At 35.3% G+C, this 16789-nt stretch overlaps 1 protein-coding gene across 7 annotated transcripts in view; it reads right to left on the bottom strand.

Moving 5' to 3' along the window:
* Positions 1-16789, bottom strand: part of LOC150093229 (uncharacterized) — a 307481-nt gene that overhangs the window by 79721 nt on the left and 210971 nt on the right. For 6 of the 7 annotated variants that reach the window (XM_090413531.1, XM_090413528.1, XM_090413529.1 and 3 more), the window contains one exon: positions 8797-8985. The exons of the other annotated variant lie outside the window; for it this stretch is intronic. In XM_090413531.1, the coding sequence (XP_090269657.1) occupies positions 8797-8985 (189 nt within the window). The remainder of the gene's footprint in view (positions 1-8796; positions 8986-16789) is intronic. 7 annotated transcript variants of the gene reach the window in all.

Below are 16789 nucleotides of genomic sequence, written 5' to 3'. Positions count from 1 at the left end.
AGAAATAGGGAAAAGAAGAAAAGTTCAGCATGTAGCGCAAAAATTTCAGACTTTGCAGAGTGCTACACAATAATAGTCAAGAATTGGAGACAGGAAAACATTTGGCAAACAGCAGATGATGACAGACAAAACATGTAAAGAAAGAATCAAGGAAACAGAAACAGACAAAAAAAGGACATGGTGTTATATGGAGATTCCATGTTCAAAGGCATACTAGACAAACAAGCAACAAATCATGTGTTTTCACAGGTGTGAAGATTGTGACTAAAGCAATATGTAAGCAAGCAGAACAAGTGGATGACATGATTGTGCAGGTGAAGCAATGATTTGAAAGGAGAAAAGTAAAGTATGATAGAGGATATGAAAAAGTTGTTGACTGAGGCAAAAAAACAAGAGTAAAAGAGTGAAGACTGACTCACATTATGACATGAAGTAAGGAAGAGAAGGAGAAATGTGACTGCAAATGAGTCAATATGTAGATCATGTAGGAGAAATGGTGTGTAGTATATATGCATATTGGGATAACTTTAAGGGATGGCCTCAAGAAATGCAGAATTAGTTTTGTAAAAGAAAAGCAATAGAAATAGGAGAATTTGGAATTGAGATTCAACTCATCAGTATAATCAGTTGTCACATGCATACATTAATGTCAAAAGTAACAGGAATAAAGGTGTTGTGAAACCAAAAATTATAGGCATTAGTGAGATCTAATTGACTGAGAAGGAGTGTTACAGAAACAAAACGTGATGGGTTCAGTTTATTCAAGGAAGCTAGAAATAAAAAGGGCATACGGGAATGCTGCTAATGATTGGTTTCACAACACCTTTATTCCTGTTACTTTTGACATTAATGTATAATAAAATTAGTTTAATCCTTTATCCAAGTGTGAGCAAACAAAGTTTGCGCCTGAAGTATCTTCAGGACTAGGGTAAAGTGATACAACACCAGGGCAACTCGTTGCAAAGGTGGAGAAAGCTACCAACATCCTAACTCAGTATCTCCTATAATGCAAAACACATCTCCTTGCGGATATGTCTAATGTTATGCATTAAAGGAAGGGCCACTACCCAGACTAGTTTCGACCTTTATTGAGGTCTCTTCAGTGGGAGCCAGGCCCTAGTGGAAATAACAGGCAGAGAGGCAGAAGCATTAGCAGGTCATCTCTACCTACCTATAGGTAGGTAGAGATGACCTGCTAATGCTTCTGCCTGTTATTTCCACTAGGTAGAGATGACCTGCTAATGCTTCTGCCTGTTATTTCCACTAGGGCCTGGCTCCCACTGAAGAGACCTCAATAAAGGTCGAAACTAGTCTGGGTAGTGGCCCTTCCTTTAATGCATAACATTAGACATATCCGCAAGGAGATGTGTTTTGCATTATAGGAGATACTGAGTTAGGAGTGTTGGTAGCTTTCTCCACCTTTGCAACGAGTTGCCCTGGTGTTGTATCACTTTACCCTAGTCCTGAAGATACTTCAGGCGCAAACTTTGTTTGCTCACACTTGGATAAAGGATTAAACTAATTTTATTATACTCTAACCAAGTGAAAAAATAAACTTTCAACATCTTTCTCTAAATCCAGAGTAATTTATTAAAAAAGGGTGGCACACACCATTTGGCAACTCCTATAGGTAGAGATGACCTGCTAATGCTTCTGCCTGCTATTTCCACTAGGGCCTGGCTCCCACTGAAGAGACCTCAATAAAGGTCGAAACTAGTCTGGGTAGTGGCCCTTCCTTTAATGCATAACATTAGACATATCTGCAAGGAGATGTGTTTTGCATTATAGGAGATACTGAGTTAGGAGTGTTGGTAGCTTTCTCCACCTTTGCAACGAGTTGCCCTGGTGTTGTATCACTTTACCCTAGTCCTGAAGATACTTCAGGCGCAAACTTTGTTTGCTCACACTTGGATAAAGGATTAAACTAATTTTATTATACTCTAACCAAGTGAAAAAATAAACTTTGACATTAATGTATGCATGTGACAACTGATTATACTGATGAGTTGAATCTCAATTCCAAATTCTCCTATTTCTATTGCTTTTCTTACAACTAATCATTGTAAGAAAAGCAACTAATCATTTACCCAAACCTCCAATGGTGGTGGTATGACAACATGACAAAATATACTACTGGGTGCTGTTACAGATCAAGATCATCTAAAAAGGCATTAAAACTACAGGGTTATCAAATTAAAATTTCCATGTTTTAAGGTTCTTGTGGAGTGCCACCCAATGATCCAAAGGATGTGCCTTACACAATTGTCTGGAAAATTCTATGGAAGATTCTGCATTTCTACCCATTCAAGATAACCCTGACACAGAAGTTGCACCTGCAGGACTTTGAAAGTTGACTGGCATTCTCTTTAAGATTCCTTGCTTGAGAGGAGTGTCTTGATACAGCACGTCACCTGCAGGGACAAACGCTGTTATTCATGTCCTGCTCCACAATGGCAGTAGCGACTTAATTCACTTGTTGTGAATGGATTGGTTTGCGACTTCTGCCAGATCCAACTCCCAATGATCCCATTTCTAAAAAACAACTAATCATTCGTTGCAGAGCACCTGGAGATAGTGGACGTAGTCAACATTTCTTCAGGTGATGAAATTCGTGGAGTGCACCAACAGCATTGCAGTAGTTTAGGTAGTACAGCTTCACGAGCAAAGCACGTTGGAGCAAGGTTAGTGCCATCACTGGGGACAGTATTAACAACAAGAATGAAGGGAAAAATCCCATGTCTATCGTTTTAAACCCTCTGGCCACCTGCTTAGTTGCGTGATATACAAATTCCATGCATTTGGTGTTCACAATGCCCTGGTGGTGAATTTTGGAACTACTTTTTTTCCCCTCTCTCTCTCTCCCCCCCAGATATCACTTCTGCATGATGTGCAATGTATTCCTGAAAAGTATCACAGCATTCGGATCAAGAGATGTTGCTCCACAAACGCCTTAAACAGGGATACTTTAATTTTGATCACCCTGTACAAATACAAGAACTCTCACTAAAGGTTATTTCAACTATGGAGATACAGATGTTTTGCATGCGTTCTCTATATTCCAAAGGAAAATGAATTTATAGAATTAATCAGGTAGCCTCTGTAGTAGCTTGTAGATGAAGCCCTTTGGTTGGAAAGACCTGTATTTGAATCCTGCCTAGGATAAAAAGTAGATTTATCAGTATTTTTCAACTGAGAGAGTGAGTTAGTTTGGTCTCATAAGGAGGTAACAGGTTCCCCCCCACTCCAAGAAACTTGGGTTTTTCATCCCACAAAACAGGAAAATTGGTGAGAAGAACACATGCAATTTACATATGTAATAGAAAATGCATATTGGATTAACCACCCTATCATAGAGCATTAGAAAATTTGTACTAAGCTAAGTTACTTGAATGTGGTGACCAGCCACTGAGCCTAATACAAAAGGGAAGATTTGATGTGATGTGAAGTCATTAGTCTCTATATACGAGTTGCCCAGTCGTGACGTTAATACACACAGAAACTTTGTTTGCTTATACTTGGATAAAGGATTAAACCAAGAATATAATTTCTTGGCATCTTTTTTTTATAGTATAAGCAAGTGGAAAAACTTTCAACATCTATCTCTAATCCAGAGATAGATGGTATCACTTCTGGGTCTGGCTCCCATTGATGAGACCTCAATAAAGGTTGAAACCAGTCTGGGTAGTGACTTACCATAATGCATAGCATTATACATGTTTGTAAGGATATGTGCTTTGCATTATGGGATACTAATGCAAGTGATATGAAGTCAGTCTCTATATGCAAGTTGTCCAGTCATGAAGTTACATCATGCATAAACTTTGTTTGCTAACACTTGGATAAAGGATTATACCAAGAATATAATTTCTTGGCATCTTTAATTTTTAGATTATGAAAAGAAATTAGCCAAATAGGCCAGAGGAAATCTTCAAACAATTTTATTGTTGCATATCAAGAAAAAAGAGGAATGACCATGGAAGAATAACCTCAGTGAATGCAGATGGCAGAAAAATGTCAGATACACATGACAGTTATTAAGTGATCACTTTGCTAAGGTATATATTTCAGACAACTTATTAGTTTTTTGGATGTCAGAGGAGAACTGGATGAAAGAACAGAAGTAGGTGAGTTAGAAGTATTAAAAGTATATTATAAAAGCATGACTCAAATATAGCAGTTGAATTGAAGAGGATTTAGGTATGGCTGCTGAAGGAATTTGCAAAAGGTTAGCAATACCCCTGACCTGGCTGTTCATCTTGAGTCTCAACACATGCAGTATTACTAATCAGTGGAAGAAAAGCAAGATAATTCCATTATGCAAGAGTGCACTACAATTACTAATGTAGTGAATTACAGACAATTAGTATCTCTGGTATGGGTCATTAAAGTAGATTTACAGGTGGGATAGACAACAGTTGGATCTTCTATAGAGGACAGCATGGTTTTGTTCTTATCTTTATTTTAGAACATGAACAGATTGCTAAAACAACTGCTATATTCTAAAATAGTGACAGCAGAGTTGAATGAGGGAAATGGATATACAATGCTTCTGGATTTTGCTAAGGTATTTGACAGATTCCACATTGGATTAGAGAGAGAGGCTGACTGACAGGTATCAGAATGTGAAGTATTGTGGTGCTCAATCGAGGAGAAGAGTGGTGTATCACAGGATTTTGATAGTTAAATCATCTCACTGAATAACAGCACTGTTAAGAGAACTAAAGTTGTAGGAATAAGGAAGTTATTCTTCATTAATAATGATATTGAGTGTTGCTGATGATGCCAAGTCAGGGAAAAGCGATAAAGAATATAGCTAGGATGATTTGAACAGTCTAGTAGACCGAATGGTTAGTATATTCACTCTCCAACCAGCAGGCTGTAGGTTTGAATCCTACCATGGACACAAACGTTTGTGAATGTCTTTAGGTGGGAAATGAACTTCAATGCCAAGCACGGGACTTCCACCCTGCTTACTGGAAACTTAAAGTGGCTTGCAAAACAGTGTGAAAAAGAACAATCATACTATGAATGCAAACAAATCCATCCGCAGTATGAATGTACTATAGGTTTACAATCTTTCATGGGGTGGGAGTTACATAAAATGTGTAAATGGCTAGTGTCAGTTCAATGTTATAAATGTAAAGTTCTGCATTTTGGATGAAGGACATTACAGGCAGTTATTTGAAGCTAATTGAAGCTAGAGATTTTGGTAGTTAAAATCATCTCACTGAATAGCAGCACTGTTACAAGAACACCAAAGTTGTAGGAATAAGGAAGGTATTCTCCCTATTCCTACAAGGCTTTCGCAAGACCACATTTGGATTACTGCTACCAGATATGGTCAATTTGGTTCCAAAGAGATTGAGAGAGAGTTGAAAAGATTCAGCAGTGGGTAATCAAGATGATATCTTATGGAATTGTGCATGTGAGAACAAATGATTAAGGGAAATACAACAGAAAGGGGATCTTACTGTATAGACAAGTGAGATTTTGCAGCTTATAGATGATAGAGGTAGAACTTAGGGTCATCCCTGGAAGCAGGCTGGAGGATTGTTAGGAAGCATGTGGAATGGGCTACCATTAGATGTTGTGAGTGCATTTTTACTAAAACTATACCCAACATCTAATTTTATTATATGATTCATAATAATTATTATTATATTTTATAATTATTATTAATATTATAATAAATAATATAGCAACAACGAATGAGTAACATTCTTGTTTTCGAGTAATATTCTCTTTTTTCCTAATATATCCAAAGTATTAATTTTGTTGTGTTATTACCTTTATATTATTTGTGATGTTTGTAATCCATGAGCCAAGAATAAATTACACCAAATTTGACCTTTTCTTTTTTTAATCTTACATTTTTCTTTCACTTCAGAAGTCCTCACTGGAAGAACTACATTCATTGAGGTCCAATTCCAAAGCTCAAAAAACAGTACATAGATAAAATGCTTACAGAAACAATAAACAAATTATTATTATTATTACATAACACCTCTAGGGAGTCCAAAGACTCATCGAGAGAAGGCACCTACTCTACAACTCTTCGTCTCCACCACTCCATCAACTGCAATTACCTTCATCATCTACACCAATGCCATCTACCACCAAGCACCACCACCACTAGTATTTTCACAGACAACCACAAACATCCATGCCCATGGCAGGATTCGAACCTGCAGCCTTAGTGTATCCACAGCCGCAGTGGATACACTGACCACTCGGCCAACCAGGCCGGCAATTATGCTTGAGGAACTACTGAATGTTTGCACTTTTGATGCGAAGAGACATAGATTTAATTGTTATGGCATTTCACTTGGGATGCTGTGTTAGAAGCAGTTAGACCACCATTATTATTATTACCAGAGACTTCCAGGAAGTCATGGCCTCATTGAGGAAGGCACATACACCCTCTGTCCAAAAAGAAACTGAATTTTTGATAGAAAATAAAACACAAGCCAATTATAATTATTCAAATAATTTATTTCAATCAATATACTCTTCCTCAGCTTCGATACAGCGTTTGGCACGGTCAATTAATTTGTTAAATGAGTTTTTTATATAGGTTTTTGGGATACTGTTGAGGGTCATGGTTACTGCCGCTTGAACGTTTTCAATGGTGTCATATCGCTTTCCTTTCATTGGCAAATGAAGTCAGGGAAAGAGAAAGAAGTCACAGGTGCTAAATCAGGTGAATGCAGTGAGTGATCCAACACACAAACTTGGTTTTTGCTCAAAAACTGTCTCACAATGTTTGAACGATGAGATGGTGCATTATCATGCAAAAGTAACCAGCTGCCTGCATCACGATATTCATGCCATACGTAACAAATTCTCGCTATCAATCACTTCAAAATTTCGAGATAAAACTCACTATTGACCGTTTGGCCAGGTGGAATGAATCTTTGTAGATAATGTCCTTGGAATCGTAGAAACAAATAAGCATTGTCTTTACTTTTGACTTCTCCAAGCGACTTTTCTTAGGATGCCCTTCTTCTGGTGGTCTACACTCAGCACTCTGGTGCTTTGTTTTGGGCTCATACTCAAAACACCATGTTTCATCACAGGTAATAATCGTTTCAAAGAAGTTTGAGTCCTTATGAGCGGTTTTAATGAGGTCCTTGAAGTGTTCAATTCGATACATTTTTTGGTCATCAGCCAAGTTGTGGGGAACAAATCGTGAATTCAATTTACGAAGACCCAAACTCTCAGTCAAAATGTTGTGCACAGTGGATTTTGGAATCCCCAATTCATCTTTAATCAACTTACGGATGATTTCGGGTTTTCTTTGATGAAATCACGCACACACTTTTTGGATGTTAACTTCACTCAGTCCAGTTTTTGGATGGCCCGGCTTTTCGTCGTCCTCAAGCGTCTCACGACCATTTTGAAATCGCTTAAACCACTCGTAAACTTGAATATGGGATAAGCATTCATCATCGTATGCTTTTTGAAGCATTTGATGCATTTCAGTAAAACTTTTACCAAGTTTAACACAAAAGTCAATCACAGTTCTCTGTTTGAAAGTCATTTTCCAACCGTTTGTCAAAACACACACTGTCACTCGGCTTCTAATGAAACAAATGTTATAAACAGTTGATACAACACTAATGAAGGTTGCCACTTTCAACAACAAAAAGATACAACAGGTGGCACCATTAGTTTCTTCTATTTTCAAAAAAGTTCGGTTTCTTTTTGGACAGAGGATGTATCACTCACACTAGCTGTCATCACACTTATTCTTGAATTCATTAACGATGCCTGCACTCATGATCTTCAAAGACAATTCATTTCATCATGCACTGCTGTATGAAAGAGAAATCTCATTCTCATCCCATTCTTGACTGCATTCCTTCTCAATTTCCATGGATGCCCTTTCGTCTTCTCCTCATCCTCCACAAAATTAAAAGCAATTAAAAGCATGTACTGATATACATTATCTTATCAGGAGTGCAGGTTCTATTCCCCCCCTCCCCCCACTTTTCTGTTTGGTAGTGTCTGCAGTCCACAAATGATCAATTTGCCTTCGTAATCTACATTCCACAGTTCCAATATTATCTTTACCACTCTCCTTTGCAACTTTTTTCATTTTTAACTTTCTAAGGTGATGCAGGTACATTCGAGACCAGATTTGTACACTAGTCAAGATGAGATCGTATCAATGCATTGTAAAGGCAACATGACTTCCTTTTCCTTACATGCCAATATTTGTTTCAGCATTGTAATTATCCTCTGAGTTGTATTTGCAATCTTTGCTAAATGGCCCTTGAACTTTAGCTCCAAGGGCCATTTAGCAAAGATTGCAAATACATAATCTACATTCCACAGAACTCCAAGATCCCTAGCCAGATCAGTTTTTTCTAGGCATAATCTCACCAATATAATAAGACATTGTATCTCTCACATACCAGAGTGCATAACTTGGGTATAATGAGCATTATGAATTGACAGCCATTTTCATAAGCCAAAATTCCACAGATTATCTTCACTGAACAATTGGTGTGTGTGTGTGGGGGGGGGATATATCACTGGTTAGGAGCCAATGGCTTATGACCTCAGCATGTCTTAATCTGTTCCCAATCACACCCATTTTTGTAGCACTAATACGATCACCTCTTGCTAGGAACATCACTATAGTTAAATTACTCACTATAACAAGTTGCTGAAAAGTCTGGGCCAAAACTTCAAGCAGCAAATCTATCACAAACTATCGCTTTAGTTTCAACAAATTTTCTGTAGTAAGAGTTGACTACACTTGTACTAGCTAAAATTATAATTATTAAATACCTGTTTTAGATGTTTCTGTTTGTGGAGAAATGTTTTCTGTTTGCTCTATAACATCTTCTACAAACTGCAATGCATCCAGGTCAAGTTGGGCAGAAGCTAATGCAGTGCTAAAGATATCAACTACTGCTGTTTGCTGATCAAGTGATTTGGGTTGGTTATTAGTTTTGTAACTACCACAATCACCTTCTCCTAATAAATATGAGAGAAAAATATTGGGAGAGAGAAATATTGAGAAATAAATATTCAGAGAAAAATAAATAAAATATGGATTACGTTAAAATATAAAACAAAATTACTCAAAGCTTAATTTCTGTTTAACACATTCAAAAGTCAATACGAGAAGCAGAAAAATGAAAGTTAATTTGTATGATAAATGTTTCAATATTCTGATTGTATAATTTTTTATTCCGTTTATTTACTGGAAGCAAAAGGAGTAGCTCCCATATAATTTTATTGTATAAAGCACCTAAGTATATTGAAAAATAAACATTGGAAAGAAAGTGAAGCACATGAAATCATTTCTCATTCTGATATTTGGATCTTAATACAGCAGTTGTTGAAAGTATCTTATATGCATCTAACAAGCTGTGATTTGAATTCCATTGTGGAATGGCTGTTTGAGTATTTAGGTAGCAGATGATTTTCATCCCACATGAGATCAATCCATTTTACTGCAGACTCAAAGTGGCCTGAAAAAACACCTTGGTCTTTTTGGATGCACTTCTGTTAACTTTTCTATAGCTGGCCGAAAGGAGAGCATCACTGCTCTTCATCATAATGTCTTAGGTGATAGAATTTCATAATCCAGTGTACGACTACTACCATCACCACCACCATTCTGCTTAATGGATGTCTTGAGTAGCTTGAAAAGTTGTGTTTGGTCTCTAGAGCTGTCACTTTGTATCTAAATCTTAACAACACAATTGCAGCCCTTTGCAATTAGAACTGTTATAAATAAATCCTACAAAATTCCTCAGTCCACAGATATACAGTGAACTCTGTTTTCGAATAGCTTGGAAAACAGTCTTCAGATAGTGAAGTTTTCTGCACAAAGATTGCTACAGAACCAGCAAGTATTAACATCATAGTAGCCACTTTTGTATTGCTCTGATGAATTATTACCATTTTCTTAATTAATATAAATTAAAACAGTTAAACACACTTCACTTTCGTAAGTTACTGAATTGTTACTGTTGTCATATTATAAGTATGGAGACAACAAATGTGCCAAAGTGCATATTTAGAGAATATCCAGTTCTGCTTATCACAGAGAGACAGGTAGCTGGCATAGATATTCTATGAAGTTATTTTAATTATTATTATGAATAAACAAAACTTAATTTAGTACAAACAGCATACTTTTTAAAACTTGGATATATGCTATTAATCTGGGCCAAACAAATAACTTTCACAATTATCTGGAATAAAATTCTTCGTGAACAAAAAATGCACCTTCAAGAAAGTGTAATTAGGCAAAATTAATTAATTAAATAATAACAATTTTGTGAAATTTCTTTCAGGAAGATAAAATATTTACGTGATTACATAAATATTGTATTTACTACTACTTTTTTTTTTTTGAAATGTGCATTTAAAATTAGAGTTACAAACTTGAGTTAATAGCAAGACAATAAATTGTCCTCCCACCCCAACATCCATTATTAACAACACAGAATAGAGAACAAAGCTGCAATACTAATCATTTTGACCAAGTCCAAATGCAGATTAAAAATGTAACATTTTTAATCTACATACATTAAAGCTTAAAAATTGTAATTGTGTTAAAAATACCACATACTAACATTGAACAGATTTATATCTTACTTTATTGTAAAAGACTACAGTGGAACGAACAAAACTTCATTTTTGATGTTTTATTTTAAACAATTAATGACAGAATTGTCAGAAAATATTTTTTTTTAGTATAATTTCAAAAATAATTTAACTGCCTATTAGAGAATTATATTTGAATGCAAAAACATGTTTGTTTATATGGCAGGATAATTAGCAGACCCACTACCCCCCCCCCCACACACACCCACTTATCAGTCAATAAAAGCAAAGTGGAGTGTGCATTGTTTAATTAATACAACTGTGTTAGTAGGAAATGAATTAGAAGTTGGGTGCTGACAAGACTGGCAGGGTGTTTATGTGAGGAGAATCACAAGAGATATTAGCAGTATTAAGAGAAAAAAATCCAATGGGTCAAACTAATCTGTAAGCAAATCCCATGTGATGAACATGAACAATGAGTAGTAATTTTAACAAAAGAGAAAAACCACATTTCCAAAACATGTAGTTAAATATTCTTTTATCATAATTTTATCTGCTAAAAACTGACAATTCTTGGTAGTTTTCATTTGATATATTGTTATTATTCTTATGAGACACCTCCAAGGAGTCTAAGGACTCAATGAGGGAGTGTGTACTCTACAACTCCATCTCCACCAACTATAAAGAATATCACTACCATCATCTACACACAATGCCATCTACTGCCCACCACCACTAGTTTTTTTAAAATATAAACTGATGACATAGAAAAACTTAACTAGCTTATCAAAATATTAACCACTCCCTGTAGATAAGGTTCCCCCACTTTCTCTTCTTTTTATGAAAGTATGGTGCAAGTGGTATTAAAAAAACAGCAATAAAAACAGTGACAAAGCATTCTATTGGTAATACAATGCAATATCATCTGAAAAAAAATATATAAAGATCCAACAAATAATAGCATAACTAAGCAAATGAATTAATCTTTTTTTATTTTTAATATTCTTTCTTCACATGTTTGAGAATATATTCAATTCCATGTGAATGATTTTTGCAATGCAACCACCACCACTTTTTAAACCATTTTCGGTGAAAGAAAAAATAGAAATAATACTAGGACATATCGGAAGGCAGAGAAGGAAAAACACATATTAAAAATGTTAATGTTTATGTTAATTACACAGATACATATTATTATTCCTTTCTGGGTGCCTATATGCTTGCAATATACATTTTTTTAAACGTTCTGAGAGATTTTAATTCATATCAAAATCTTAAAATAAATAAAAGAGAACAGCAGGCAGCACAACCACACACAAGCATATGCACGTGTGCACACATACACACAATGTTTCACTGTCTTTTATATTTTGTATTATTATTATATATATATATATGATATAATATACAGGTATCCCTTGCTTAAAGCAGGATTTGATTAACGCGCCGAAATTAATTGCGGGATTCCCTTGATATATGCGGCAAGAGTTTTGATTAACGTGCCTTTAACCCTGCAGAGCTCGCAGCTGATCTGACAGATACATGCAAAATGTTTAATATAAATATTCTCACACAATTCAGTGTATAGCTTGGAGGTCATGAGTAGCTGTGCATTCATATGTTACGAGTGATATTCCATACTGTTTTTTGCTGTCAGTTTGGTTTAACACATGCTATGTAAAGGTTTGTGATATTTGACAATAAATTGTATCTGAGAAATACCGCCACCTCCGATGTCAGTATAGCATGATTTAGTTGTTTTTTTATTCTTTGTTCAATAATTTCTAGATTGTAACTGAAAATAAATTTAACCATCATATATTACTGAAATAGAGAGCCAAAGGCTTATTTATCATATATGTCCTCTAGGAGATGTGCTTTACATTATGGAAAATACTAAGGAAAGTGATCTGGAGCTTACTCCACCTTTACTACAAGTTGCCCATAAGGTTGCTTATGCTTGCATCTGCCGAAACTTTTAGTTTCTATATATTTGGCATGAAAAAACTCTTGTAGTTTCTATATTCGGCTATGAAATAATGATGGATTCAATATTTATCATGCATGTCCTCTAGGAGATGTGCTTTACATTATGGAAAATACTAAGGAAAAGGATCAGAGTTTACTCCACCTTTACTAAGAGTTGCCCATTAAGGTTGCTTATGCTTGCATCCGCCAAAACGTTTAGTTTCTATATATTCAGCACGAAACTCTTGTAGTTTCTATCGGCTATGAAATAATGTTGGATTCAATATCCACTTAATTTGTACCATCATGTTTTATATTTGCAGTGTTTTTTCTTTATGTTTTATTGCTTGTTTGCCGAGGTCTGAAGAGTCATTTTGCTTGTTATCGTAGAATTTATGTTGATAAGAAAAAAACTAAAACTGTTCAAACGATTCTTGATAACTTCTTTTGATAAAAAAATTGCAGTAAATAATGTAGGTACAAGTATTTATTAAACATTTACTTTACATTCATTTTTTATCTTTCCTAAACGAGTACCATACAAAACGAATTATTAATTCAGTAATCGATCATGGACGAATTGTAATTTTTACCATTGATTATTAGATTTGATTAACGCGATTTTGATAAACACGGTAACATCAAGGGATTAATTAACCACGTTATTCGAGGGATACCTGTATATATATATATATATATATATATAAATATATATATATGTATATATATATATTTATTGTCTTTTATATGCATAATAAGAGGTATAAATGCATTTTTGGTGGATGCAAATAAGCTGCATCATTGGTTATTTTTGAAAGGCTTTTAGGGTAGCCTGATTTATTGACAAAGTAGGTCTTTGAAAATGGAACATTGGTAAGTTAAACTTTTAAAACCAAAACTTTACTAAAAACAGAACAGAATTACATTCAGCATCAAAATCATAAATGAAATAAAACTATTTCACATCAGTCTTCATGCTTATAAACTTATTGCAGTATAGTTTAATTAGGACACTTCTAATATAGGGATAGAAAAATAAAAACAAATCCTGTTAAAAAAAAAGTGAAGAGTTGCAATTATCAATCTGTCCTTAAACAGGCTACATACACAAAAAAAAAAAAAATAAAAATAAAAATAAAGGATACTCTGAAATTTGTAATGTGGTTATACAAGTACTCAGTTAATTGAGATACAGATAATACAGAATTCACTGTATTTTTATGGATAATTCTTTCAAAAAAAACACAACAACACTTTAAATGATGTGAAGTATGCATTAACTTGAAGCCTTTCTTATCAGTCTCTTTTTATCTTATGAACTTGTGTTGTAAGTGCATAACATACAAAAAAACATGCCAATTTCTTTCTTTTGAAAAATATACCGACTTTTAAGCTTTCCTTGATTATTACACTAAAAATTTACCTCTTCCAGTAGCTAATGCATTCAAAATTCTTAAATACAATGTGTTTTCCATTTCGCTCATGTTGAGGAAGGTGCTCAAATTTAGTGAATGCTCAGAAAGGCCACAACAACACCTTGACTTTTTCTGTATTTCTGGCAGTAAGCAATAAGAGTCAATGTTTTCCAGCCCGCAGTAGCAGAACCAAGAAACCTAATGGTGTACTGGGAGTCAACAAGAAAGTATGAAAGTTCTATGCTATAATTTGTGTAAGGGAGGAAGAGTACAACATTAGATGTGCACAGAGCAAGGAAAGATAATAAGAAAACAGCTTTTATTCTCAGTGTCAGTGAGCATAAAAGTAGCTGATTAATTTACTATTTAGAACAAAATTACCTTATACACATTGTTATAATATTTTATGTGAATCCCTACAATAAAAAGTTGTGAATTTTTATTTTTCTAACTTGACACTGAAACAATGCTGCATACTATAGTTCTACATGTAGGACTAGAAGAGGCCTGGACACCTACAGCACCTAAGTATTAGCACCATGGATGGACTAAAAATAAACTCCTTCATAAACTCTGCTTTGGAAGCCAAGCACTGATTCTCCCCCTGGAAAAAAACCACTATAGGCACCTAATAAACAAGGTAGTTGTCTTATACTGGGTAATGAAATTAATTTAAAATTCAAACAGCATCTAATATACAACCTTAATTATATATTACATCTATGGAATAGCAGTGAAATTTCAAACAGCGATTTAAAAATATAATATTATTCTATATTCAATATTTAATTATTAAGAATCCTATCAGAGCATGCATTAGTATAATAAAACCTAATTGCCATTCTCTCTTACCTAGCATTTTGTATTGGATACTATAAATTATAAGGTTAAGAATCTGCATAATAGGATGTGGTAGGTGCATTTGCTCAAAACAAACAATGGAAAAAAACACATAAGGAAATTTCTTTTTCTTTCTCTTTTTTTGAAGTAATTATATCATAAGAGCCAAGTCAGTAATGATGATGTCCTTTGGTTGATTAAACCTGGATTTGAATCCTGTCTAGAATGCAAACCTGAATAATGATTTTCAACTGAAAATAGTTAGCTAATCTCATACAAAGGTTGCAAGGTTTTTTCCTTTCATGGTTTGTTTTATCATCCCATAAAACAAACCATCCCGAGAAAACATGCAACTGAAAGGTAGACACCACAAACTATGCAGATTGAAGAAGCAACTACTTTATCAAGTCATTAACTAGGTCTATATGAAGCCAAGTTACTTGACAGTGAAAAGCTATTGAGTCGACATGTTAAGAGGAAATGTGTAAGATGTGGTGTAAAATATGTTTACATTTTGCCCTTTCTAGATGCAGAAAAAATATTTATTTTTTTCGCAAACCTATAGCATGTTAGTACCGCACAAGTGATAAGGATTTTTTTTATGTGAGCTCGAATCTAAGCAGTAATCCTAAAAATAGAAGCATCAATCATCTACCATGTGTGTCTGTATGCATGCACATGTATATATACACACACACAAAGGCTATCCAAGTCCAGCATAAAACTCTTTTGCAGCCACCGTTTAACATAGTGAAGGCATTATTTTGATATTCTTGTTGAGAGGCTTATATGCTGGTTATACATGATAACTAATAATTAAGGAATTGACAGCGTACACTAGAAATATAAATTAAATAAACTTTAATATATACTTTCTGATATTTCGGCAAACGTCACGTTGCCATCTTCTTGGGAACTTATTACAAAGACACGTGCACACAAGTTCTACATAACAGCAAATGAGAACAGAAGCTAGGAAGTTAACATTTTCCTAAAGTCCTGATGGTGCCCCCTGGCTGGCTATATTGGTAGTTCTTGGACTTTGGGCTGAAGTTCTTCTGATAAATGTTTCCCAAATTTGGGGCAGTCTCATGCATCCAAATTTGTTGAGGTTTGGCATGTTCCTAAGTGCTGAGGCCGATTCAATGAATAGTCTTTCATATTTGACCTTGCTGCGGTGTATTACTGTGGCTTTCTTCCATCTTATTCTGTGGAGAGTATCCAAAGCATGGTCTGCAAGCCCAGAGTGGCTGTACTTGTGAAATTGGATGTAATCCTTGTGTTCTGAAATTCTGATATTTGCTGTCCTGCCTGTTTGGCCAAAGTAGGACAGTTTACAGCTGCAAGGGACCTGGTATACACCAGGTAGGTCTAGAGGAAGTGGTTGGTCTTTAGTGGAGCAGATAAGGAATGCCAATTTTCTATGTGGTCTGTAAAAGGTGGTCAAGTCATGTTTTTTTAAGATTTTGTTGATTTCTTCCGAGGTGCCTCGGATGTAGGGAATGGTGATGGATCTAGAATAATCTTTTTTGTGAAGGGGAGGGGGGGGGTGGGTTGTGGATAACTGGGTTAAGTATTTTTTGGATTCTTTTGGGGGGGTAGCCATTGGCTGAGAAAGTGTCACGGATGTGATTTAGTTCAGTAGTTAGGGCTTGATCATTAGAACAGATTATTTTTGCCCTGTTTAATAGTGTCTTAATAACTCCATATTGTTGTGGGGGGGGGGGTGATGGGATTGTTGGTGAATGTATCTACCTGTATGGGTGGGTTTTCTATAAACTGAGAAAACCAAGGTTCCATCAAGTTGGCGGGTGACTAGTGTGTTTAGGAAGGGGAGGTTATTGTTTGTCTCTTTTTCCAGGGTGAACTTGATTCTAGGGTGTTCGTTGTTTAAGTGTGTTAGGAAGGAGAGGAGTGAATCTGGGCCATGTGGCCAAATAGCGAACACATCATCAACGTAGCGAAGCCATATGGTAGGTTTTTGTGGGGCTGAGTTT

The sequence above is a fragment of the Typopeltis vanoorti genome, chromosome 24 (assembly GCF_054136105.1).
Source record: "Typopeltis vanoorti isolate ZY-2024b chromosome 24, IOZ_Tvanoo_1.0, whole genome shotgun sequence".
NCBI lineage: Eukaryota > Metazoa > Arthropoda > Arachnida > Uropygi > Thelyphonidae > Typopeltis > Typopeltis vanoorti.
This window is presented reverse-complemented; position numbering and strand designations above follow the sequence as displayed.